This window comes from Salvia hispanica, chromosome 5 (assembly GCF_029641045.1).
Source record: "Salvia hispanica isolate PSC_SH4W2 chromosome 5, Shi_PSC_v1, whole genome shotgun sequence".
Classification (NCBI taxonomy): Eukaryota; Viridiplantae; Streptophyta; class Magnoliopsida; order Lamiales; family Lamiaceae; genus Salvia; species Salvia hispanica.
Window position 1 is genome coordinate 5,007,871 of NC_142696.1, and position 25,525 is coordinate 5,033,395.

General features: G+C 39.6%; 5 protein-coding genes across 7 annotated transcripts; 4 read left to right on the plus strand and 1 right to left on the minus strand.

The window, feature by feature from the left end:
* The first annotated feature begins 2,355 nt into the window (after positions 1-2,355).
* On the plus strand, positions 2,356-6,656 carry LOC125187561 (DNA-directed RNA polymerases IV and V subunit 4-like). 3 transcript variants are annotated; one of them, XM_048084174.2, is made up of 11 exons: positions 2,357-2,496; positions 2,641-2,713; positions 3,855-3,917; positions 4,056-4,115; positions 4,235-4,318; positions 4,828-4,939; positions 5,076-5,153; positions 5,269-5,302; positions 5,376-5,444; positions 6,063-6,183; positions 6,297-6,656. In XM_048084174.2, exons 2-10 carry the CDS (start codon positions 2,668-2,670, stop codon positions 6,159-6,161), a joined length of 645 nt encoding a protein of 214 aa, XP_047940131.1. In that variant the 5' UTR covers positions 2,357-2,496; positions 2,641-2,667; the 3' UTR covers positions 6,162-6,183; positions 6,297-6,656. The 3 variants fall into 3 exon arrangements, with proteins under 3 accessions (XP_047940132.1, XP_047940131.1, XP_088914611.1); XM_048084175.2 differs by lacking the exon at positions 3,855-3,917 and having other exon boundaries at positions 2,356-2,496; XM_089058485.1 differs by lacking the exons at positions 3,855-3,917; positions 4,056-4,115.
* Positions 6,657-7,618: 962 nt separating this feature from the next.
* LOC125190339 (E3 ubiquitin-protein ligase RGLG2-like) lies at positions 7,619-9,936 on the plus strand. The gene is made up of 10 exons (XM_048087617.2): positions 7,619-7,917; positions 7,988-8,213; positions 8,288-8,401; positions 8,482-8,579; positions 8,670-8,749; positions 8,840-8,945; positions 9,013-9,140; positions 9,211-9,373; positions 9,466-9,522; positions 9,617-9,936. Exons 1-10 carry the CDS (start codon positions 7,783-7,785, stop codon positions 9,698-9,700), a joined length of 1,191 nt encoding a protein of 396 aa, XP_047943574.1. The 5' UTR covers positions 7,619-7,782; the 3' UTR covers positions 9,701-9,936.
* Positions 9,937-10,550: 614 nt separating this feature from the next.
* LOC125190411 (E3 ubiquitin-protein ligase RGLG2-like) lies at positions 10,551-12,838 on the plus strand. Its single transcript, XM_048087721.2, has 10 exons — positions 10,551-10,651; positions 10,749-10,894; positions 10,981-11,206; positions 11,284-11,397; positions 11,483-11,580; positions 11,667-11,746; positions 11,826-12,059; positions 12,135-12,297; positions 12,388-12,444; positions 12,540-12,838. The coding sequence occupies exons 2-10, from the start codon at positions 10,793-10,795 to the stop codon at positions 12,621-12,623; spliced, it is 1,158 nt and encodes a 385-aa protein (XP_047943678.1). The 5' UTR covers positions 10,551-10,651; positions 10,749-10,792; the 3' UTR covers positions 12,624-12,838.
* A 3,465-nt stretch (positions 12,839-16,303) lies between these two features.
* On the plus strand, positions 16,304-19,724 carry LOC125190746 (subtilisin-like protease SBT5.4). The gene is made up of 10 exons (XM_048088127.2): positions 16,304-16,517; positions 16,622-16,731; positions 16,815-16,912; positions 16,989-17,153; positions 17,221-17,320; positions 17,486-18,020; positions 18,094-18,188; positions 18,268-18,513; positions 18,604-18,718; positions 18,786-19,724. Exons 1-10 carry the CDS (start codon positions 16,443-16,445, stop codon positions 19,542-19,544), a joined length of 2,298 nt encoding a protein of 765 aa, XP_047944084.2. The 5' UTR covers positions 16,304-16,442; the 3' UTR covers positions 19,545-19,724.
* A 3,100-nt stretch (positions 19,725-22,824) lies between these two features.
* LOC125189963 (uncharacterized) lies at positions 22,825-25,525 on the minus strand. The gene is made up of 4 exons (XM_089059024.1): positions 24,551-25,525; positions 24,255-24,455; positions 23,930-24,108; positions 22,825-23,800 (listed from the first exon to the last, which is right to left on the minus strand). Exons 1-4 carry the CDS (start codon positions 25,523-25,525, stop codon positions 22,825-22,827), a joined length of 2,331 nt encoding a protein of 776 aa, XP_088915150.1.

The following is a 25,525-nucleotide window of genomic DNA, read 5'->3' on the forward strand; positions in this document are numbered from 1 at the left end:
CTCTTACTTCATTAATTGTGCATTAAAAATAAGATAAAGAAGAGTTTCTCTCCTTTATTGTCTCCTACTTTACTATTTCTTAATTTTAATCATTTATTATATTTTTACGAAACGGAGGGCAGAAAAGTAAATGCTAGTATCTTTTAAAATACAAACTCCGTTGTCATCACATAAGAGCATCCGCAATGGTCGGCTAGCGACCGGCTAGCCGATTCGTCGCGCTAGCCGATCGGCTAGCCGAACCATTGCAATCGGCAAACGCGATTTCGGCGAGCGGATCGGCGTGGGCTGGCCGATCGCTCGTCGCTGGCCGAAGCGCTAGCCGATCGGCTAGCCGCCATTGTGGAGGCCCGATCGGCCAGCGCCGATTTTCGATTTTTTTTTTTAAATCATATATAAACGCGATTTCCGTTTCATTTTCATTTGTACCGCTTGTTTTAACGAGTTTTCTCTCTCTCTAACTTTCTGTTCAAGAGCATCATCGAGTGGTGGATCACAACAACGAGTCCAGTCCGGCGACGAGCGGCTCTCAGACTCCCACAGTACCCGTGGGATCTGGATGGGGGCAGATGGGCCCGGGTTTTAACATCCCTTGGAATCAGATGATGGGGATGATGGCTGGTGCGCCGGGGGGGGGGGGCGATGGGGGGGAACCAGGGGGGTATGCCGTGGGGGATGCCGGGCGGCGGGCAGGGGAGTGGCGGGCATTCAGCGCCCGGGTGGGGGGGTATGCCCCAGATGCAGCAGCAGATGATGGGGATGATGTGGCAGGGGGGGATGTCGGGGGGGATGCCGCACGGTATGCATCCCGGGATGCTGGGGGGGGGGGGGGGTGCAGGGGTCACCGGGAGGGGACGCGGTATATCGGCCCTCGCTCCTCGCTTGATTTTTTGACGGCTTCGTCTCACACGTCGACCCCGGTGGAGACGCAGTTCTCTGGCGATGACCTTCTGTCATTGCATGATATGGGGATCGATCTCGGGGACGATGATACTCCCGTTCCAGCGACGCCGGTCGCGCCGAAGAAGAAGACGAGGGGGAAGGGGAAGGGCAAGGCGGTCGGCGAGTCATCGCAGCCCGCTGCCACTGGCCGGAGGAAGTGGACGGAGGATGAGTACGCCGGGGTGGCCAAGGGGTGGTTGGAGGTGTGCAACGATCCACTGGTTGCGAACAACCAGCGGGTCGTCAACATGTGGGCGAAGATCAGGGCTGCCTATAAGAGCCACTGTCCGCACGGGAAGGACAACAGCAACGAGGAGGTCCGAAAAGGGTGGGAGCGCACCAGGGCCGCGGTGGGCCGTTTTGCGAATTTGTACGCCAACGCCCTCCGTCAGCTCAGAAGTGGGCAGACTGAGGACGACGCCCGGAGGATCGCCGCGAGTCAGTTCCCCTTGGAGGGGAAGTATAAGGAGTTCACCTTCTGGGAGTGCTTCTTGTTGTTGAAGGACTCCGAGAAGTTCCGGGCGGGGTGCGACGCTGGGTGGCCGAAGAAGCAGCGACTCAACTATAGCGGCGACTACAGCGGCAGCAGCGGCGGATCCCACGACCTCCCCCCGGATGCTGAGGAGTTTCCATCCCCTCCTTCATTTACTGGTCGCCCCCGCCCGGTTGGACACAAGCGGGCGCAACGGGCTGCGAGGGGCGGATCCCCCCTATCGCCCCGCGAGGTCCAGTCCTCCGCCCTCCCAGCAGCCCCACTCGAGTACACTCTCCATTCGCGTAACCAAACGCGGGCTCAGATGTTACAGGTCTTCCGAGAGTGGAAGAACGCCACTGACCCCACGGAGAAGAGGTTTCTTTACGAGAGCATGCGTGCTGATTTAGAGATCGCGAGGTCACGGCTGGGGGGTTCCGACGTGGGCTCAGATACCACGGGTGGCGGCAGCGGCGGCGGAGACGGCGGCGGCGACGACGAGGACGACGGCGACGGCGATGAGGAGTAGAGAGTGGCGGGGCTCGTGTGTTGAAGCCCTTTTTTTTAAAAAAAAAATCATGTACTTTTTTTTTAAATCTTTGTACTTTTTTTTAATGGAATGGATTATTTTTCCCGTATATGTGTCGTAAATTTAATTCCGTATATCGCAATTTTAATTCCGTAAATGTAGTATATTTTGAATTATTTTTATTGCGGCTGGCCTATGGCTGGCCTAAATCTGACGTGACAGGTGGTTTTTTTAGTGTTGCTGACGTGGCAGAGGAGAGAATGGCTGGCCTATGGCTGGTCTATGACTGGCCTAAGCACCATTGCGGATGCTCTAAGAAGTGTGATATATAGTGTCTAAGGGATGAAGTACTTTCAATAGAATTATTCCACATAGGGCAGCTTTTAACTTTTAGAAAATTGGACTCTAGCCCTTAGAATTTTGCCAAATTGACATTTCCATCATTAATTAAAAGAAAGTTAGAGTTGCAGAGCAGAACCCCAACTCGAGTCTTCTGATTCTCCGGTGAACTATATCACCAGCTTTAACTTCAGCTCCCGCCGCACTTCTTACGGTGAGAATTTATGCATGCAAAAAAATGTAGCTTTATTTCTTTCTGATTTCAAATTCTTGGTTTTCCTTCCCTCTTTATTTTGCTTGTCTCTTGTGTTTTCTCGAAATAACTCTGAAGAAAATTGGAATGCCTGCGCATTTGTAGGGCTTGGGCAATTCAAGTATCACAAAAATGTCGGAGAAAGGAGGAAAAGGGGGCAATGCTCTAAAATCACCTGGTACGGCTTCTGCTCTATTTTCTGAATTCATATATGTTATCGCTGGTGTCTGTTTCATTCATGTATATGTGTGAATTTTAAGTTCCTGCTGTTGTTTTATGTTTTTCGTTTTCCCTTTTAATAGATAATTGTTCCCATAATTTGCTCGAAAATTACTGTTATTACTCAGTAAACAATGTTGGATGTGTCGCCAAATATGTGTGATAAATTGGTTTATTATCTTTCTCTCCTCTCCTGATTTTGTCTGTTGCTTAATAGTACACTTCAACCTGTTTCTGGAGTAGTTCGATACATGTTAAAGAAGGCATTACTTTGTAGGAAGACTTAATTTATTGCACATCGGGTGTGGCTTGTGTCTCACATCTTTTATCTGATTGGAAAACATTATAACTACACCCACTGTGAACCATGATCACCTTGTCATGGTTTTGTCTTGATATTTATTCCCTCCATTTCCTAAAAATAGGAACTTTGGAAACGACACGGGTTTTAATGCCAAATTGGTAAAGTAAGAGAGAGGAAGAGAAAAAAATGATAAAGTAAGAGAAATGAAGAGAAAAAGCAGTGGAATTAGTGTTAATGGATTGTAGGGTCTATTTCATAAAAAGGAAAATATCTAGTTTCAGGAAACGGACCAAAAGGGAAAGAGTTTCTATTTTTAGGATACGGAGGGAGTATTATTTACTCCATAGTGAAGTTTTGTTTACTAAGTGGTGTCTACACTATATATTTGAGTTATAGCTGCACCTGCTGGCATGGATTGATCTTCTACTCGCGTAAACTTTACTAACAGTATGATCTTAAAGAATACTAAGAATGGTATATTGAAGAATGAACTAACTGCCGAGTCCTGATTGCTTCGTAGTTCTTCTTATCTCGTTGGGCTCATGGTTTTATGGCAACAATTTGTCCTATATTTATCCTCTTAAAGAAGATACATTTGTTGGTACTTTTGCGCTTACAGGTAACTAATTAGTACATGATAAAAAGTAGTTTATTAACCCCACGGTTTATCTTCTCATTTGTTACATGAACTTTTTTCAGTCATTTGTTTCTTATTTCCGTTACATGTTAAACTTTCCTTTCAGTGTTTTCATTCTTTCTGGATGTCCTTACATATTCTTTTGTGCAACATAATCAGTTGGGAACGGTGACAGCTCAGGAAAACAGAAAAAGGGGAAAAAAGTTCAGTTTGATTCTGAAGGTTAAATTGTAAACACTAAGTGTAATCACTCTTTTTGCTATTAATCTTACTCACTCAGGTGGAATGATAAATGCCATATCTTATATTGCAGTGTGCTTAGTTGTTATATTAATCTTTCTTTGTTATTGCAAATGCTAGATAGTTTTGAAACACATACTCATAAATTGAATGGGAAGGCTGATACTCCAGCTGCAAAAGGTTCTCTCGATCCTTCTAATTACATTTCCTCGGCAACTGAGAATGATGCTGCTTTTAGAATTAGAGTTTTGATTGTTCTTTTTCGATTATACCTACATTTCATTATGACATGGATGAAGGTGGAAAAGGTGACAAAACTGCAAATGGCTCTAAAAAATCCACAGGCAAAGGGTCAGCCCTGGTGGAGCGAAGACTTGATCAAGGTTAATAATTATTATAAAAATCTTATTTGAAATCTATTGAATATTCTTAAATTATGTACTTTGTTCATTTATTAACAAGGCTGCCTTTCAATATACAAATTTGAGTCAGGACTTGACTATGCTAGTGTTGATTGGATTGTGCTGATTTAATTATAATACTCCCTCCATCCCACAATAAGAGTCCCTTTTTGCCATTTTCGTCCGACCCACAATAAGAGTCTCCTTTCACTTTTACCATACATATAAGTAGGCCACACATTCCACTAACTCATTCCTCTCACATTTTATTACTATAAAACTAATATATAAAGGTGGGACTCATACTCCACTAACTTTTTTTCACCATTTTTTTTACATTTCTTAAAACCTGTGCCGAGACAACTATGTACTCCTATTCCGGGACAAAGGGAGTATCTTTTGTTTCCTTTGAGGAAGATCATCTCAGCATGATTTCAAATTATGGTTGTTTTTCATTTCTTTCTCTGAACTGAATTGTTATCTATGTGCAGAGCTTCCGTCCAATTCTGCATGTTTGATGGACTGTGAAGCTGCAGATATATTGCAGAGCATCCAGGATCAGATGGTTATATTGTCTCAAGATCCTGATATAAAACTCCCAGTGTAAGTTGAGAGGTTGAAGCTATTGTCATTTAGACTTTTCTTCTTACATTTATTTGATCATATCGAGTTGCATATGATGAAATAAATTCTTCCTTAAAAATTGACGATGAGCATTATCCTGAATCCTGATTATTAGTTCATTTGATATGGGACTGACATATGCCAAGAGAGGTGGGAACTATGCAAAACCTGAGACGGTGAAGAAGATATTTGAGTATCCTCATCGATAGTAACATATGGAATACATTTTTTTCCCTCATAAATGTCAGAAACCATATGTACTTTCATTTCCATCCTTTCTAGAATTGTTTTTCATTAACTCAGATTAGGCCACTGAAGAAGCATGGTGTTTCTGAATGTGAGGTACGTAAATCGAGATTTAGTCTTTCAATCTTAATGTCATAAAAAGAGTTTAACAAAGCATCAACAACTTCAGATCTGCTTGATTGCCAATATTTGCCCTGAATCAGTGGATGAAGTTTTTGCTGTTGTCCCAGCTCTGAAGGTACTATTACTACATCTCTTTCACTAGAAAGAGAGTGGATAGCTTACTTCATTTCCTATCATTGTTTATGTTCCAAAAACATTAGAAATGATCTCTTTTATATTTCTGTAAGTGGCATATCATTCTTCTGTTCCAGGAAGTCTACGAACAAGTGTTCTGCATGTGAATTGTGAGCTAGGTTTTGAGGTCTATTGGTTTAAATTCACTTTTAACGAGATAGAAGGCCGGCATCTATAATCTTAGCTGCTTTTAATTGAGAACATATGTGGTTGACAGTTGACTTATCAAAAGTTTTATGGCTTGCAGTAAGAAATCATAGAGTAAATCGTGAAGCTTGCTATGTATCTCTGGTTTACTAATGAAAACCATGACAAGATCTCATAACATGGTAGTCTTTAACTGATATGGATGTTAGTTTTTCCAAAATAAAGATCATAGTCCAAGTGACACAAGGGTTATTTTTTAGAGATGATGCTAAACTCCCCAAGCTTGTGAACTGAAAACTTGATAACATATGATATGATAATGATGATATTTCATTTTTTTGATTAGTAGGTGATATTTCATTTTTATTAGTATAGTATATTCCGGACTTTGACTGATCATGTTCTTTTCCAGCCTAAGATGAGCAAGTTAAGGGATCCCCTAAGAATTGCTTTGGATGAACTGGCAAATCTCAAAGAAGCATTGGCTAACCTTAAAAACTCCACAACATAGACTGCTAACAGAGGAGGATGTGGTAAGTTTTTTGAGGCTATTAATCTGTTCAATCTTATTTATACAGTGATCTGTAAATGTAGGCTGAAAAAATATGATTTACTATTGACGTTTCTACGATTCCGATGTTGGCAGGAACCATGATACATGATGTGGGGCTTGGTGGACGTGCATCTCTCCACTAAAAATGGACATTTTCCTATGGTGTATAGCATTAAGTAATTTTAGTTTAATGGCAATCAAGTATTGCAAATATCGTTGATGCCATGCTGCATTTTGGGAAGGCTAAATTGGCAGGATGAAGGGTGCATCATCACAATTTACTGAAATTGTCGCTCATTCAATTTTTAACTGAACCACCCTATATCAATAAAATTAGAACCTCCTGTGGACTTGTAGTTAAGGATAAGTATGATTTTCTAGCATTAGGCATGCAATATATGTGCAAATTAGAACGTCTTGACTTGCTTTTCAATAGTTAGGTGTTTTGTTATGTGTTGTTTTGCAGTTCAAGTCAACGGTTTCTCATTAGAATATCCACTGGTGCTTTTCCAGCCACAATCACAACTTATACATTTTCAAACATCTTTCAGTATATGTATATATTTTTCAATTTAATTATTTAACAAACCTCATTATCATAATTCCACTCTTTCAACATGCCTAGAGGTTATTTTTCTTTGCTAACGTTCTTAAATTGCTAACTTTGCTAACTCATTAATGCAGTGTATTAAAAATATCAACACGATGACATTGAAATGTCAACATAAACTTAGTTGATATTTTAATACTGTACATTGATATTTAAACTGTCAACATTGTATATTAAAATATCAACATAAATTTATGTTGACATTTTAATGCGATCATGTTGACATTTTTAATACACTGCATTGATGAGTTAGCAATCTAAGAAAAGTTAGCGCATCCCCGTAATCTATATATACACCTAATTATTTTTATCTTATTTCTATGTTTATATAGAATTTCATTAAAATTAAAGTCATTACATTAATAAATTATTAAAAATTAATGTAACTGTACTAGAAAATATGTAATTAAAACAATGATAATATAAAATGAAATTGCGACATCAAGATTTGTGAGCAATCATTATCATAGAATAGCCTCTAACAGCGACATGGTCGAAGTTTCTTTTAGTACTATTATAAAAATAAAAAATAATAATATTAAAATACTTATAAATCTGATGAAGCTGGTTTATGCTACCAATATAATTAAATTTTATTGAGAAACCTTTGACTAACGATAAAAGAAACTTAAAGATAAGATTATGACCCTATGACAATAATATTATTCCATAGGGTCGGTCCCCTCCTTAATTATTTGTCTTAATAACTTCCTTGGCGCGTTCCAAACTAACATTTGAAAATTGAAATGTGAATGTTTCTTTTCTTGATTGTGATGTTTAGTTTACAAGAGAAGAGAAGAGAAGAGCTGCAAAAAAATTTTAAAAAAAAAGTCAGCTCAAACAAAATACTCTAGTAATTAAATGCCAACTTCATTCTCCATTCCTCAATAATGTATCTTCTTCTTTTCATATAAATATAAATTTGATCACGCAGATCAGAGGACTTGAAATTCTATATAAGAAGGCGAGATGGGGGCGAAGATGTCGAATGGACGGACTCCAATCAGCCATAGATCTTCTCCTCGTAACACCGATGATGCTGCAACCACTCCTTTCTCAACGAGATATGGAAGAATTCCCGATAATTATCAAACTATCGAGCAAGTATGTTTCGTTGGATGTTTGTATTTTGCTTGTAGTTTTTTCTTGTGTTTGATGATTTGATTGTTTGAAGGTTACGCAAGCGCTTGCTGAATCCGGACTCGAATCCTCTAATCTAATAGTAGGCATCGACTTCACCAAGAGCAACGAATGGACAGGGAGGGATTCCTTCGATGGAAGGTGTCTTCACCACCTCAGCGATGGCTTGAATCCGTACCAGCACGCCATCTCCATCATTGGAAGGACACTCTCACGTTTCGATGAGGATAATCTCATCCCATGTTTTGGCTTTGGCGATGGTACTATCTCGCTGTCCTAACATACTTCATCTTCAATGTCCGCGAGGGCGTAACACTTGTTGTTCATATTGCAGTCACTACTCATGATCAAGATGTGTTCAGCTTCTATTCGGATAACAGGCCTTGTGATGGCTTCGAGGAGGCAGTATCTCGTTACAGAGAGATCGTTCCACATGTTCGGTTATCAGGTTCAACCACCTTTACTGTTGCTCCTGCTTTGTTTATTAAGTTATGATTTATTTATTTCGTGTGATCTGTTCCTGTCCAGGGCCTACGTCGTTTGCTCCAATAATCGAGACTGCTATGGGAATAGTTGATCGAAGTGGTGGGCAATATCATGTTCTTTTGATCATAGCTGATGGCCAAGTAATTCTTATCCTACTTTAGTCCAAACCAAATATAACTTCATTTTTTTCGTCCTGGTTTGATGTGTCTGATCCCGACGTTCTATGGAAGGTCACAAGAAGCGTAGACACGGAAGTCGGACAGCTAAGTCCACAGGAGCAAAGCACAGTTAATGCAATAGTGAAAGCAAGGTTGTACATTGTGAAAATCTTGACTTATTTTTCGCAAAAGATGTCGAAACTCTGACTGACCCTTCACTTCTTTGTGTTTGTGTTGTGCAGCGAGTACCCGTTGTCCATTATCGTGGTTGGAGTTGGAGACGGGCCATGGGATGTGATGCGTGAGTTTGATGACAACATCCCAGCCAGAGCCTTTGACAATATACAGGTTAGACCTTGCAAATCAAGTTCTTGCTTGACTAGAATCTTTATTGATTACATATTGCCAAATGCAGTTTGTGAATTTCACAGAAATCATGTCAAGAAATATCCCTCTGCCTCAGAAGGAAACTGAGTTTGCCTTGGCTGCATTGATGGAAATCCCTTTACAATACAGAGCAACTTTGGAACTCAAACTCTTGGGGTAATGATTCATCATTTGCACATAAGAAAAAACTGAATACTATCTTAAAAGGCCTACATTTGTGTTGCAGCAACCAGAGAGGACATGGCGTAACCCTCCCGTTGCCACCCCCATCGCGCAACTTGAGGTCAAATAGCGATATAACCTTGAGCCGTTCAAGCAGCTACAGCCAAACCTTTTCAAGTAGATATCCTCCATCTCCTGTTTCCACTTCAAGCTCTTCAAATCAAAGGGTATATATATAATATATCCTCTCACTTTGTGTTGTTTGTTACCATTTGAGTTTTGTTGTTCCTCACAATAGTTCTCTAACCATGCTCCACAGAGGTGTCCCGTTTGTTTCTACAACAAACGAAATCTTGCACTTGGATGTGGACATCAGGTAAAGCGCCAAAACACAAGTTGTGCAAAAAGTTGTATGGTTGTTTTTTGCTGAAATTTGAGAGTTGATTACTTTGCGTCGGTATTGTTTGCAGACGTGCCATGACTGTGGGGAAGAATTGAGCTGGTGCCCTATTTGTCGGACAGAGATAACAACAAGGATAAAGCTTTATGACTAAGCTCACAAAGCCAATGTTAAAACACCAGATATGATATGTGTGATTGAATAGTGATTTGTATGTCTATATAAAGCATTGCACACTCAGTTTGTCCTAATTTTAATTGCAATTACAGATTTAGTAAACAGTAAACTGTTTGTAAACATCATGTGTGTCAGTTTTTTTTTTTTTTTTACTTGAGAGAAGATCTTATTCATTTGACATCAAAATGCTATGTATTTAAGATTCATAAAAAAGAGTTCTGGTTAAGTTCCAGCTTTCAATTTGTTCCCTCAAAATCAGTTGTGTAGCAATATGCAAACTTACTCTACAAATATCAATGAAAATAAGTGTTGATCAAATCAAATACTACAAATCTGCAATACATAGTAGTGCTATAAATATGGTTCGTCCTAAATTTGAAAATGAAGCCAATTTATTTTATGGAGTACTCGTGACACTTAGAAAAAAGACAACATATTTTGGCCTAAAAGTTGACAATAATGATTCTTAACTTAATCATAAAAGATTATGAGGTCTCATTATTTTTTGATGTTGACAAAAATGCCGTCGTGAGATAGGAGTAGCCATGATGAATATAATTAGAAGCGTTGGGAAAGTGGCTAGGGGAATGAATGTCAACATCGGCGAGAATGAATAAAAAATAAAATAGTGTAAAATAATGCAGAATTATGACCTGGCTATTGTTGAATCTAAGATCATAGATAGGATCATGGAAATAATACTAGTATTATATGGCTCCAACCAATGAATTAAGTAAGAATTATTTCTTGATTACTTCTTGGCGCGTTTTAATAATATAAATGGAAATGCGAATGTTGTATTGAGTGAATAATATCAACCAAGTCAGCTCAGTCACAACTGCCCTTTCAATGCTTGAAATGCCTCTTCATTGACCTGCATTTGGATTGTTTCCTTCGTCTCTGCAGTTTGTTGGTTCTGTTTCTCAAGGTAAAATCATGCACTTTTGTCTTTTTTTTTTATAATAACATGAAAAAAATTGTAATTCAAATGGTGAAGTTGATGAAGCTGTGGTGTTTTTGGTCAGAAAGATTCCGAAAACCTGTGTTTACATAACAAGGAGAGATCGAGATGGATCATCGGAACTCAATTTCAACCAGCCATGGATCTTCTTCCTCTACAATTTCTAGGAGATATGGAAGAATTCTCGACAACTACCACACTCTCGATCAGGTATATATCTCATTTACTCAAACTCATCACTTTTCATTTTTCTATGCTGCAGTCTTGACTGTGTGTGATGATTTAACCATGTTAAGGTTACAGAAGCGCTGATTGAATTCGGCCTCGAATCCTCTAATTTGATAGTAGGCATCGACTTCACCAAAAGCAATGAATGGACGGGGAGATATTCCTTCAACGGAAGGTGCCTTCATGACATACGTGATGGCCTTAATCCATACCAGCAAGCCATCTCCATCATTGGAAGGACACTCTCTCCTTTCGATGAGGATAATCTCATCCCGTGTTTTGGCTTTGGCGATGGTAGGTACATATATATATATGTTGCTCACATTCTTCAAACTCAATGATAATGAATAATGATGTTATTTCTCTTGCAGTGACTACACATGATAAAGATGTCTTCAGCTTCTACGAGGACAACAGGCCCTGCAATGGCTTCGAGGAGGCACTCTCTCGTTATAGACAGATCGTTCCACATGTTCGCTTATCAGGTCCATGATCCACCTCTGCCACTCCTGCTTTCTTTTCCATGTTTATAATTATAGTACATGAAGAAGATGCTATGTGACTGTTCAGGACCTACGTCGTTTGCTCCTATAATCGAAACTGCTATAGGGATAGTTGATCGAAGTGGTGGTCAATATCATGTTCTCTTGATCATAGCTGATGGCCAAGTAATTTTTATGCTTGCTTTTCAATCTACTCAAAACCAAACTCACTTTTTCTTCCTGGTTTGATGTGCGTCGAATTTGTATGGAAGGTCACAACAAGTGTCGATATGCAAGCTGGACAGCTTAGTCCTCAGGAGCAACACACAGTTAATGCAATAGTGAGAGCAAGGTTGTACAAATGCGAAATTTGGACTTATCTCTATGTTGAGACTTTATTTGAGCTTTTCCTTTGTGTTTGTGTTGTGCAGTGGATACCCGTTGTCCATTATCGTTGTTGGAGTTGGAGATGGGCCGTGGGATAAGATGCACGAGTTTGACGACAATATCCCAGCCAGAGCCTTTGACAATATACAGTTTGTGAATTTCACAGAAATCATGTCAAGAAACATTCCTCAATCACACAAGGAAGCTGAGTTTGCCCTGGCTGCACTCATGGAAATCCCTTTACAATACAGAGCAACACTCGAACTTCGACTCTTGGGGTAAGAAATAGATACTGTCATGAAATCAATTGATCAAATGATGAAAAACTAAGCATCCTGTATTTTATTTTGCAGCAACACTAGAGGCCACAGCACAACTCTCCCTTTGCCACCTCCATCGCATAGCTTGAGGTCGAACACTGCTAGATTGTTTTCGCGGTCAAACAGTCTAAGCCAAACATTTTCAACAAACTATCCACCCTCTCCTGTTTCCACTTCAAGCACTTCAAATGAAAGGGTGAATCCTCACACTTTGTGTTGTGCTGTTTTAACTTTTATAATGTTGTTAGCATGAAAATGAGTTTGCTTATCTAAATCTTCCCCGCAGAGGTGCCCCGTGTGTTATGACAGCCAACGGGATCTTGCACTTGGATGCGGCCATCAGGTAAAGCACCAAAAACAATGTGACATTTTGGAAGATGTTGTAATTTCCTAGTGAATCGTGTGCATTGATTGTTTTTGCATCCATATTCTTCGCAGACGTGCCGTGACTGTGGTGAAGAACTGAGCCAGTGTCCCCTTTGTTGGACAGAGATTACAACCAGAATAAGGCTTTTTGAGTAAACTCAACTGAACAGAAGATGAGAGCATGTGTGTGTGTGTGTGTGTGAAAATACGTATATCGATTTGATTGTGTATATTGAGCAACAGACACTTGATCATTCCTAATTTTATCTGAATTTAAAGAGCAGTGTAGGTGAGTTATATAGTTGCATACTTGATATGCTTGATCACAACATTTTTAAGATAAAATATTGAGTATAGGATTTTCGACTCCATCATCTACTTTTTCAGCAATGGTAATGATATGGATTTTAGTTATCGTTGAATAATTCTTTCGAATATTTGCTTTTCTAGTTATAAAATATTAAAGTATGCAGTTTTGTTGATAATTTCCTCCCCTGAAATTAATTGATCAATTTAGGCAAACACTCACATTTAGGTCACTTTTGTTTTTCCACTTTTAACTTACAATATTTTAATTTGTTACCTTAAGCTATAGTAATAGTAATTGATAATTCCCTTAAGTAAATTGAATTTGGTTCTATCGATTAACTGACTAATGGAACGGTAATTTCGATATGCCTTTCGGTTATCTTTTTCAAGTCAAATTCAATTTAGAAAACCAATTTATCAGTTTGATTATTTATCAAATCGATCCACCCCAGTATAGGTTATATCTCTATTTATTTGCCAGAATCTAACATGTTTTGACATTTTTGGAATTCCACCATTTAAGGATATATTTACTCTTTTTTTTTTTCCTAGCAAGTGAACTCCATACTACATTATATTATTTCTATTATAAAACTATATATTCACTCCGTCCCAAGATAAGTGAGCATAAATTTTTCGGCACGAGATTTAAAGAAATGGGGTTTTATTAGTAAAGTGAAAAGTGAATAAAGTAAGAGAATTAATAAAGTAGAGAGAAAAAGTAAGAGAAGGAATACCAAAAAAGGAAATTGACTCGCTTATCTTGGGACGTCCCAAAAAGGAATGTGAGTCGTTTATCTTGGGACGGATGAAGTATGAAAGTGAGGGGATAGATCCCCTGCAGTGGTGGGAAGACAGCAATGGGTGATGTGCTATGTAAACGACGGCGTTTCAATTTAATTGTTGCAGCCTTTATCTTTTGAATCAAGATTACTCTTGTTGCGGTAAAATAGTATTGGTCTCACTTATATTAATTTTATAATAAAATATTAGTAAAATGGGTTAGTGGAATGTAGGGTCTACTTACCATTTATGGTAAAAGTGAAATGTGATTCTTATTATGAGACAGACTGAAATAACAAAATGTTACACTTATTGTGTGACGGAAATAGTAAATGTTGTACTCCCTCCATCTCACAAAAAATGTCACACTTGTGGGACGACATGAGATTTTAGGAGGTTTTGTTTTGTGTGTTAAATGGAGAGAGAAAATATAATTTTTATATTTATGTGAGAGAAATTTTTTCAAAAAGATAAATGTGACATCTTTTATAAGGCAAACTAAAAAAGAAAGTGTAACATCTTTAATGAGATGAAGGGAATAGTATATATGTCTAGTCGTCTAGATATGGTACTCGCGAGTACCGATGTTGATCATGCCAACTCTATCATATTATCGAGCCATTATATACGAGTTATTTAGTGAAGTGAAAATACACATTTTTCTTTAAGTACTATAGTTATCATTTTTAAAATTGAAAAACCAAAATAACAAGTATGACTTTGAAATATTGAATCAAAATATATATTTATATACGTTTGAGAATTTTTTTTTCTTTTCACTTTCAAAAGTTTGATAAAAATAATACAATACTCCATTTGAAAATTAAATAATGAGATCTACACGATTCTGGCCAATCTTATGTGGCTCGGCTTAATTTCGGGTCAATCTTATGTGGCATAGCACAATATTTCGGGTCGAAAACATATTATTATTATTATTATTATTATTATTATTATTATTATCAAATAAAATATTTTACAAATAATTTAAAATAATAATCATACTTAATTTTATTTTAATAAATAACTATAATTAAAATTATCATTATAACTATATTATTATATATTTTATCTATAATTTTTATTATCATAATAATAATTAATAATTTATTAAATCATTAAAATATAATTACATGAATCATATAATAATAAATAATTATTATTTTATAAATTAATAATTAATCAATAAAATCCTACTGAAATTTTAAATTATAAAATTTATTTAATTATAATATCGGCGAATATAATAATAATAATAATAATAATAATAATATTTATTATAATAATCAATTATGATTATAATACTCCATGTAACTATATTTATAATAATATTATTATATATTATGATGGATGATTCATAGTTAAACTATCCATCGCAATAATATATATAATAATATAATTATTACTAGAATCATTTATAATTAATAATTTATTAAAATTTTATATTATTATTCTTTATTATAAATAAAAAAATAATTAATATATTTTTTTATTTTTGTGTTTAAATCAAATATAAAATTTAAAATCATGATATTTTCCAAATACATGAAAGTAAAGTTATTAGGAATCATATTCCCAATATTCATTTTCCCATGAATCATTTTCCTTGTCAACTTTATTTTTCCGTCAACCAAACCCTAAACCCACAAGTTACCCCATTACATAACATGCTTTACTAGCAATTTTAGTAATGCCATCAATTTAGTGAAACACTGGGGAAATTTTGTTTTGTTTGCTATTTGTAATTATTTTGTTTTGAAATGAATTGACATCTAACAATATCATGTACTTCTAAGATGCTACAGATGGGGGTGTGGGTGAGCCAAATGGTAGAGAGGTAATATCTGAGGCTAAAGTCTTCCATGACGTGGTTTTTATATTTAATTAATTCATTTACCATTAAAAAAGGCTAATCTTTACCAAAAAAAAAGAAGCTAAAAATGGGAGGATTCCTTATCAATTCTAATTCATCCCAGCTACTTATGTTATGTGGTAACTCTCCCTTGAAACACTACCTATACAAGTTGACAATAGTACTAAAACATACAAATTCATAATAAATAGCAATTGCGTAGAAATTGATTCGATTGAAATCGTTCATAGAGATTCTTAGTTGTCTCCCATGCATGGAAGCTTAGTTACAATTTTAAAGCAAAATCTCACCATTATGGTGTAGGTAGTCACCATGTGGTGTTCGATTTTCAAGATAAAATAGTATCAAAATATAATCTAGGATTGAGTTGTGAGACTATTTTAGTCATAGTACTAATTATCTCATGATTATCCATCTAGAATTGAATAGCGGGATTAAATCTCATGAACCAAACACACTACTAATTAATCTCGGGATACAATCTTGCAAACTGAACACTCAATAATCTAATTAAAATACTCTCTAGAAGAAACGATAATAATCTTGAAAAGGATCAAAACGAATAAATACATTCCTTTTATGTTTTAAAACTGACAGAAAAACTGACACATTAATATGCAGTAAATAAAGATTATGATGATACACACAGTGCAAGAGCTGGCCAAAAGATATAATTACATTCACAATTAGATATAGTTGACTCTGTTAAACTTGGTATAAAATCTGCAATTAAATGAGATATATCTGGCCAGATTCACAAAAAAAACAAAAAATTAAATTGAATACTATAGAAGAGGCAAATCCTACGGATTATACTTCCAATTTGAGATTAAATTCCATCAATATGGGACTCTGTATTTGAGATTCAATTTTATCATACAGCTGTTTGATCGCCTTGAACTCTGCAATCAGCATCTTCATTCTTCCAAATCCCACTGTATAAATAATAAACATCTTATGCAAACACACATCTGAAAGAGAGAGTGAGAGAGAAGATCAATTTATCAAAGATGTTGTTTGGCAAGCTTATGCCACTTTTCATTCTTTTTGCTGTGTTCCACCAACCAGCTTTAGCCACAAAAAAGGTGCATGTACAACTTCAATACAATATTATTAATCAATCAATCATGTTTTTTCTTTCATAATATTATCATATTGTATTTATTATTTTAATTGGTTGATTCATCAGGCCTATGTTGTCTACATGGGAGCACATTCTCAAGGCCTAGAAGCAACATCAGCTGATCTAGACCAAATTACCACCTCACACATCCAGTCCCTCTCATCATTTCTAGGAAGGTCTGCAAATTCTTTCCATATCATGAAAAAATTCCCATCTCATCATATCCACTTGTTAATTATTTCAATTTTGGTATTGGCAGTGAAGAGAAGGCTAGAGATGCACTAATCCACTCTTATCAAAGGAACATTAATGGCTTTTCTGCTTTTCTCGAAGAGGAAGAAGCTGCAGAGCTTGCGAGTATGTTAGAATCCACACATATGTTTGAAATTACTATATCTTTTGCAAGTTTTGATTGATATCTATTGAAATGTAGAGCAAGAGGGAGTGGTGTCTGTGTTCTTGAATCAAGGGAAGAAGCTACACACAACACATTCATGGGAGTTTCTTATGTTGGAAAATAATGGTGTGATTAAACCTTCTTCAATATGGAAGAAAGCCAGATTCGGCGAAGATACGATCATAGCAAATATTGATACAGGTAAAAAAAGCAGTCTTTTTGCTAATTGTTTCAGTGATTGATAATTGATGTTGCCTTTATTTCCTAGGTGTTTGGCCTGAATCAAAGAGCTTTAGTGGGCATGGCTATGGCCCCATTCCATCAAAGTGGAAAGGAATCTGTCAGTTTAATCGGACCCTTTGCAATAGGTAACCAACTAAAACTAGTAGTATTGTTTTCGTTTATTTTAAATTAAGAAACAATGTTGTTTGTGTTGTACACGGATGGGACAATTAATAGATTAGAGATAGGGACCAGAATTTCATGTGATTTGAATTAATTATAACTGATCTTCAACTTCAATGTGATTGCAGGAAGCTGATCGGAGCTCGCTACTTCATCAAAGGCTACGAGGCTTTCACCAAGACGCACGATCCGTCGATGCACAATGCACGCGACACGGAAGGGCATGGGTCCCACACGCTGTCGACCGCTGCCGGCAACATGGTGGCCGGAGCCAATGTTTTCGGGAGCGGAAACGGAACGGCTAAAGGAGGCTCTCCGAGGGCGCGCGTGGCCGCCTACAAGGTTTGCTGGCCTAAGGTCAATGACAGCTCGTGCTTCGACTCCGATATCTTGGACGCTTTTGACGCCGCCATCGATGACCGCGTCGACGTCATCTCTCTCTCCGTCGGCGGCATTCCTAACGACTACGTTGTTGACTCCATCGCTATTGGCTCATTGCACGCCGTTGCCAAGGGAATCCCCGTTGTCGCCTCTGGTGGGAACTCCGGCCCCTTTCCAGGCACCGTTTCAAACGTTGCACCGTGGATTTTCACCGTTGCTGCCAGTACTATTGACCGTCGCTTGGGGGCCAATGTTGCACTGAGAAACGGTTCACTTTTCATGGTCTGACTGTAAATATGTGATCATAACCAAATACACTATGTGCAGTCGACGATTCTAACCGTTGTTATTATAGGGTATGAGCCTGAGTGAAGCACTTCCACGCACGGGTTTTTATCCTCTTATCAGTGCTGCTAATGCTGCAGCTGCCAATGTATCTGCAGATAAAGCGTAAGAGTTACTAGTATTAATCGTTTTCTTATAAATTGATTAAATAAAGTTTGGAAATATTAAGAGCGTATTGGTGCAGTTTGCTATGCTTAGAGAAATCACTGGATCCGGCGAAGGTGGCTGGCAAAATAGTGGCGTGTTTAAGGGGTGAGAATGCGAGGGTTGCTAAAGGGATTGAAGCGGCGCGGGCAGGTGCTGCCGGGATGGTTCTGTGCAATAGCGTAGTGGAAGGGAATGACTTGACCGGAGACGCTCATCTTCTTCCTGCAGCTCACATCAACTACACCGATGGCCTTGTTATTTTTGCTTACATCAATACTACCAAGTTCGTGCCTGCTTCCTAATCTCATTTCCACCCTTTAATTAATTATTCATTATTCAGTTACTAGTTTATAAGTAATTACTTAAAATACAGAAATCCACAAGCCCTAATCACACCCCCTGCTGCCGTGCTTGGTGTTAAGCCATCTCCCGCCATGGCCTCTTTCTCTTCCAGAGGCCCCAATATTGTCACTCCACAAATTCTCAAGGTTAATATAAGTCTATACATTTATTCTTGTGTTAAAATGTACGTTCTTATCATGTTTTGTTGCGCAGCCTGATGTAACGGCGCCAGGAGTGAACATAATCGCGGCATTCACTGGGGCAGGGGGGCCCACGGAGATGCCAGAGGACCACCGCAGGACTCCCTACTACGTGATGTCGGGAACCTCGATGTCGTGCCCACACGTGGCCGGGGTGGTCGGCCTGCTGAGGACGCTCCACCCCAAGTGGAGCCCCGCGGCAATCAAATCCGCCATCATGACCACATCTCGGACGAGGGGCAACACAAAGCTCCCCATCCGAGACTACGACAACACCGCGGAGGCCGACGCCTTTGCGCGCGGCTCGGGCGACATCAGGCCGAACCGGGCAGCGGATCCCGGCCTGGTCTACGACATGGGCCCCGGCGACTACTACGACTTCCTCTGCGGCATCGGCTACAACAGGTCCACCGTCCGCAAGATGGCGCATTCAGGCTACAAGTGCCCCCGGAATTTCGACGTCCTGAACCTCAACTACCCTTCCATCTCCGTTCCGGCGCTCGACGGAAAGGTGAAGGTGACGAGGAGATTGAAGAATGTGGGGAGCCCCGGGAGATATGTTGCGCGCGTTAAGCAGCCGCCGTTTTTCAGAGTTTCTGTGAAGCCCAAGGTCCTCAAGTTCCACAAGATCGGTGAGGAGAAGAGCTTTACCGTTACTATCAAATCTAAAATGCCTGCCACGGAGTTCAGCTTCGGCGGGCTGACTTGGACGGACGGGACCCATTACGTCAGGAGTCCGATTGTTGTTGCAAATGCTGTCAACATCTCTTAATAATCATCACCTTTGCCTTATTTTCTCTTTAGAAGTACATGTCATTTTAGGTTTAATTTTCTTTTTTCTTATCTTCAATCGATTACTTCACATTCGCACCCCTTGTTACTTGTTAGACTCCATTGGAATCCAACATTCTCATATATTCAAGCAATGATTACTTCACATTCACAGTCACAACCCTTGTTCGAGTCTATTGGAATCACGCCCTTTTTTTTATATTCTACTACTTGGCTAATTTTTGTTTATACTCCCTCCGTCTCACGAAAGATGTCACACTTGTGGAACGGCACGGGATTTTAGAAAGTTTTGTTCTGTGTGTTAAATGGAGAGAGAAAATATAATTTTTATATTTATGTGAGAGATAATTTTTTCCAAAAAGGGAAATGTAAAAGATCTAAGAAGGAAAGTGTGACATCTTTTGTGGGATGGAGGGAGTAGTATTTACTTTGGTACTAATGCTATTTATTAAAGATTAAAGTCTAAAATTGATATCCTAATCTAATTTTATTTTTATTTTTGGTAAAGAAAGCAAGCTAAGCCTGAGAAGAAAGGAAACTAACGACAATAAGAAATGCCTAACCTTATCATGAAGGAGCCAAATATTAAGACCTGATGGTGGTTGATCCAAACCATGCACCCCACGAGCAAAGCTATAGGCATGGTGCGATAAGAAGTCCGCCGCAAAATTCCCCTCGCGATGCACATGGCGCACCACTACTGAGTCAAATTCTAAGATTAAATTACAAATCCTTCCAACTACAGCCTTGCAACTAACAGACGCTTCAAACTTTCCCAGTACATAGCAACTGCTACAAAGTTATCACTCTCCACCTCCAACACTCTTATTCCAAGTGTCTTTGCAAGCTCCAAGCCATGGAAAATACACCAAATTTCAGCCAAAAGAATAGAACACACCCCGATATTCACGACAAATCCATGTCTCCATTGCCCTGTATCATCCCGAACCACGCCACCACCAAATGCTTGTCTCGGTTCACTCTCCAATGATGCGTCAGTATTTAATTTCAATATACTCGGTGGAGGGGGCTTCCAAGAGACTAATATCGGCTCTCTAGGAACTTCCTCAATATTTTTCGCCATGATGATGGCAAGAGAGCTGACACTTACCGGCTCCAGTCGTTCTCCATTCAAGACAAAATCACATCTTCTCTTCCAAATATGCCAACATCCAGCTCCAAAGATTGTGCACCATCGAACGCCATTTATCATTCTAATTTTGGAGTTGGAGTGATGTACTAACCATTCATTAAATTGCATTGAAGTATTAAAGAACCCCTCAATCCCACCATACTTGAGGATTCCCTCCCACGCTTTTCTCGCATCCACACAGTCTCGAATCATATGCATCCGACTCTCTCTGCAGCGGCCACACACAGCGCAGATTGCACTGGTTTAGATGTGTCTTCTAACTCTCTCTACATTAGTCAGAACCCCATTATTCAACAATAGCTAAAAGAAGGTCTTAATCCGTTGTGGCCCATACCAATTCCATACACTTTTCCATGGCAGAAACTCACCTGACCACGGGCTGCCCATTATGTTATCATAAGCCGTCTTTAAGGAAAAATTCCCCGTCGACGACGGTCCCCAGAAAGCAACATCCTCACCTTGCGTGATATCGGGAGGCATAGGCATAGTGGCTGCTATAAGATTTACAATCTCAGTTGGAATTAGGTGCTCAAATCTGTGCCAAGCCCATTTCGAGTCTTCCACGAAGATAGACACAGGCTTATATAACAAATAATCTGGAATTGGCCTCAACACAACATTGGCTAAGTTTACTTGTAGATTAGGCACCCATATGTGAATCCAAAACTGAACTTTGGTGCCTGTTCCGAGTGCCCACCTTACATTTTTCCACATATCTGCCCAAGTGCTGCACACAAGCCGCCAAAGTGGAGTGCAAGCATTAGAAGCTATTGGATCAAATCCCGACTGAGGATCGAATTTGTATTTCGAACAAAGAATTTTTCCCCATAAAGCATCCTTATTGTGATAGAGCCCCCAACAAAGCTTCGTACCAAAAGCTTTATTCACTAAGTGTAGCTTTCGTAGCCCCACGCCCCTTTCCTCTTTTGGACGAATAACCTTGTCCCATGCAACTTTGCTCATTCGATTATGATCTTCCTTCTTGCCCCACACAAATCCTCTAATCACCTTCTCCATGTCATTACACATTCCTATCGGCAATTTTGCTGTCTGCATTGCATAATGTGGCATTGTGCTCAAAACTGACTGTGCAAGGGTAACTCTCCCTGCTAATGACATACGAGAGACACTCCAACTTGCTATCTTCTCTTTCATTTTCTCTAGAATGTAAGCATAGGTAACCTTGTTCACCCGCTTATGCAAGATAGGAACTCCCAAATAGTGGCCTAAATTATCAACTTCCCGAAAACCAAGCAGGTCTTTCAAACTTTTTTTGGTTGCTCTAGTAACCTTTTTGGAAAAGAAAAGGGTAGTCTTTCTTATACTAACTTTCATCCCTTGAACAATTGCAAAAATCTTCCAACACATTCATGATGGTCTCGGCCGTCGCCATATCTGCTTGCCCAAACAAAAGTAAATCATCTGCAAAGAATACGTGTGGGAGGGGTGGACCATTCTTGCACATCTGAAAAGGTTTCCAGTCTCCTGCCTCCACAGCTTGTGTAATTACATGTGCCAGGCGCTCCATAGATATGGAGAGAGTGGGCATCCTTGTCTCAACCCTCTAGACGGTGTAAAAGAATCTGGCATGTCTCCATTCCACAAGATTTGCATAGTGCTAGTTGAGACACAAGTCATAATTACATCCACTAATGTTGCTGGAACTCCGGCTTCATTCAAGGTATCATATCGGAATGTCCAGCTCACACGATCATAAGCCTTTTCGAGATCGATCTTCAAAGCCATTATTCCATGCCTTCCTTTTCCTGGCCGCATTGTGTGCACAGCTTCTTGTGCAATCACGATATTGTCTATAATGTGTCGCCCGGCTACAAAGCTAGCCTGAGCGGGTCCAACAATATGAGGCATGAGATTTTTCAATCTGCTAGCTATAGTCTTTGTAACTAATTTATATGCAATGCTGCAAAGTGCAATAGGTCTAAATTGAGCCATGAGTTTCGGTGCTTCAATCTTCGGAATCAGACATATAAGTGTTCTATTCATCCTCGTGTCCATCTTGCCTCCCTCTAAGATTCGAACTACTTCCATACTGATATTTTGACCGAGTACGTCCCAGTGTTTTTGATAAAAGCCGGCCTGAATTCCATCAACTCCCGGGGCCTTCCAAGGCTTCATAGCGAAAAGGCTTTTGGACCTCCTCCATCTGCAAATTACTTAGGGGCGGAAAAAGACCTCGATGTACATATAAAGGCCGGTGTAGCTCATCCTCTTCATACAACCTCTCATAAAATGACACTGCCATTGCCTTAAGTAAATTTTGATCATCAATCCACTCACCAAGTTCATTTTGGAGTTTTTTTATCCTATTGCGCTTCCGTCTCCTAATAGTGCGCAAATGAAAGAATGAGGTGTTTCTGTCACCTAGATGAAGCCACTCACTGCGTGACTTCTGATGCCACAAAGATTCCTCTCGCAACAAGATTTTATCCAATTCCTGCTTTAACTCTGCCTCAAGTTCTACAAAATGTGGGATGCATCGATGCTCTAGAACTCGTTGGATACCTGCGATGCGAGCCCACAAGTGTTTCTTCTGCCAGAATATATTGCCAAATACTTCCCTGTTCCACACCTGCAGCTTCTCTGTAAATGACTGAATATTATCCATTAAATCCTGATTTCTATCCCAATTATCCATCACAAAATCATCATACTTTTCATGGGACATCCAAGCTCTAAGAAAACGAAATGGTCTAGGAGCCCTAGTGGGTGAGAAGCTGCAAAGATCCAAAAGGAGAGGTCTATGATCCGATTGATAACGTATCAAATATGAGACTGAAGCCTCTGGGTAGGCCAATCTCCAATCAGTGTTACAAAGTCCCCTGTCCAGTCGTTCATAAAGGTTTCCTCTTTTCCAAGTAAATCTCGGCCCTAAAAATCCAAGATCCATAAGCCTGGAATTAGTAATCCATCGCACAAATTGGTGATTCACCCCTGTCCGATTTGTCGAGCCTCCCATTCGTTCTGAGCTCTGTACAATAGAGTTGAAATCACCCAAAAGCACCCATGGTAGCGTACTGTCTATCTGAAGTTCAGCTAGTCGGTGCCATAATTCTTCCCGCTGGCTAGGAGTTGGATGTCCATATACAGCAGTGAACAGAAAGTTTGTCTCATTTTGGTCCCAGACTCGACAGTGAATGAATTGAGTCGTTGTTGATATTATATCGACCTTTCAAAAATCATTCCACAACAACCAAATTCCTCCCGAAAACCCCGTTGCTTCCACTCTATGAGCATTCTGGTATCCGATCTTTCTAATGGTTCTATCAGCCGTTTCACCACTTATGTGAGGTTCTAGCAATGCTATGATGTGTGGTCTCTGTGTCTGGATCAACATGTGCAAAGCTCCTATAAAGAGGGTGCTCTTCGCCCCCTGACAATTCCATGATAAAATCATTAAATACAAATTAACAAAGAGAGGTCTGCATTGGTCCGTTAACATCGGCCATGCTTCCCAAAAGAACAACAACCACCCGTTGGGTCTCCACTCGTCTCCATCTCCATCGCATCCTGATCTACCAACCCCATCCCCGTCTTATCCGGAGGTCTTCCCATCACCTGCATCCCTTGCTTATTTGTCTCCGGATCTGTGAGAGTCCCTTCGACCATACTCAGTTGTTGATTCCCAGTGACCTGTGGTTCTCTCACCTGAGCTGGTGCGGATATATCTGTGCTTGGAGTCAATATCATAGGCTGCTTCGACTCCACCTCCTTCAGAACCTAAACTCAATGAACTCGCCTATTGTAGACTTGGGTGGTTTGACATTTTTTGAAACCATTCTTCTCGTGGAGTCCGCTTTATTTTCCTCATTCACCACAAGCACACTCTTGTCTTTCCTTGCTCTCCCTTGCCATCCACTATTGTCACGGAAGTTCGTAGGACTTGTGCCGACATTCAAATTATCCCCTTTTCCCTTTTCCTGTATTGTCCCCTCGTCTTGAAGGATGTCGAATCTGGAGCCCCCTGTCTCAGTACTTTCCTTTCCCTCATTCTCCCAATTACGTTTCAGTTGTTTCATCCTTTTCTCCACAATCATCCATGGTCCATATGTATCTTTGGGAACTTCCACAACCTTATCACTATTATTGTCCATATCCTCTCCGTCCTTGTTCGTCCGTTTACGAGCACAGTTAGCGTCGAGATGCCCGTACATGCCACAGAAAATGCATAACTCACTCAAGTTTTCATACTCTACTTTACATTCTTCACCGTGGATCGTGAATTTTGACACAAGGGGCTGCTTGAGATCAATGTTAACTGCCATCCTTGCGAATTTACCCCTCTGCAGCCCACTAGTATTGTAGTCAACACGGATCACCTTTCCAACAACTTCTCCAATTGCACTTATAACATTTAACGGATACAAGTGTAGTGGAAGTTTTGAAATCCTGATCCACACTATTGTGGATTGTGGAGCTGTGTGATGGACCCGAAACTTCGGCGTCCAATCTTGAACTTGCAGATAGCTTCCTGAAACCAGCCACGGCCCCTCGAGTACAGCCGCAAGATAGTCCTCCTGCTTCAGAAACTGCACTAGAAAATATCCACAACCCATATCCACCACCTCCGTTCCTTGCATATTCCATATCTGTCGAAGCTTCAAACAAAGCGCCTTGTATCCTATCGTTCTTCCCAACAAATTCACCACAATTGAGAATTGCGTGAGCTTTTCCTTGAGCCCCGTCGACAATCGAATTTTTGGCACTGGTCCCGATCTATTAATCTCAACATCGCCTGGTTCAACCCTCACCTCCTTTTCATTCGCCAACTCTTCCATAGTAACCTCCAT

Bases quoted from the DNA above. Each gene is read 5' to 3' on its own strand.
- LOC125189963 (XM_089059024.1), bottom strand. From the start codon at position 25,525: ATGGAGGTTACTATGGAAGAGTTGGCGAATGAAAAGGAGGTGAGGGTT. The intron at 24,456-24,550 runs GTGAATGAGGAA...CATTGAGTTTAG, and splicing joins AAGACAAGAGTGTGCTTGTG to GTTCTGAAGGAGGTGGAGTC. The intron at 23,801-23,929 runs GTTGTTGTGGAA...TCCAACTCCTAG, and splicing joins GGGTTTTCGGGAGGAATTTG to CCAGCGGGAAGAATTATGGC.
- LOC125190746 (XM_048088127.2), top strand. From the start codon at position 16,443: ATGTTGTTTGGCAAGCTTATGCCACTTTTCATTCTTTTTGCTGTGTTC. The intron at 16,732-16,814 runs GTCTGCAAATTC...TGGTATTGGCAG, and splicing joins CTCTCATCATTTCTAGGAAG to TGAAGAGAAGGCTAGAGATG. The intron at 18,514-18,603 runs GTTCGTGCCTGC...CTTAAAATACAG, and splicing joins GCTTACATCAATACTACCAA to AAATCCACAAGCCCTAATCA.
- LOC125187561 (XM_048084174.2), top strand. From the start codon at position 2,668: ATGTCGGAGAAAGGAGGAAAAGGGGGCAATGCTCTAAAATCACCTG. The intron at 4,319-4,827 runs GTTAATAATTAT...ATCTATGTGCAG, and splicing joins GGAGCGAAGACTTGATCAAG to AGCTTCCGTCCAATTCTGCA. The intron at 5,154-5,268 runs GTATCCTCATCG...AACTCAGATTAG, and splicing joins ACGGTGAAGAAGATATTTGA to GCCACTGAAGAAGCATGGTG.
- LOC125190411 (XM_048087721.2), top strand. From the start codon at position 10,793: ATGGATCATCGGAACTCAATTTCAACCAGCCATGGATCTTCTTCCTCT. The intron at 11,747-11,825 runs GTTGTACAAATG...TGTGTTGTGCAG, and splicing joins AATGCAATAGTGAGAGCAAG to TGGATACCCGTTGTCCATTA. The intron at 12,445-12,539 runs GTAAAGCACCAA...TATTCTTCGCAG, and splicing joins CACTTGGATGCGGCCATCAG to ACGTGCCGTGACTGTGGTGA.
- LOC125190339 (XM_048087617.2), top strand. From the start codon at position 7,783: ATGGGGGCGAAGATGTCGAATGGACGGACTCCAATCAGCCATAGATCT. The intron at 9,374-9,465 runs GTATATATATAA...CATGCTCCACAG, and splicing joins CAAGCTCTTCAAATCAAAGG to AGGTGTCCCGTTTGTTTCTA. The intron at 9,523-9,616 runs GTAAAGCGCCAA...TATTGTTTGCAG, and splicing joins CACTTGGATGTGGACATCAG to ACGTGCCATGACTGTGGGGA.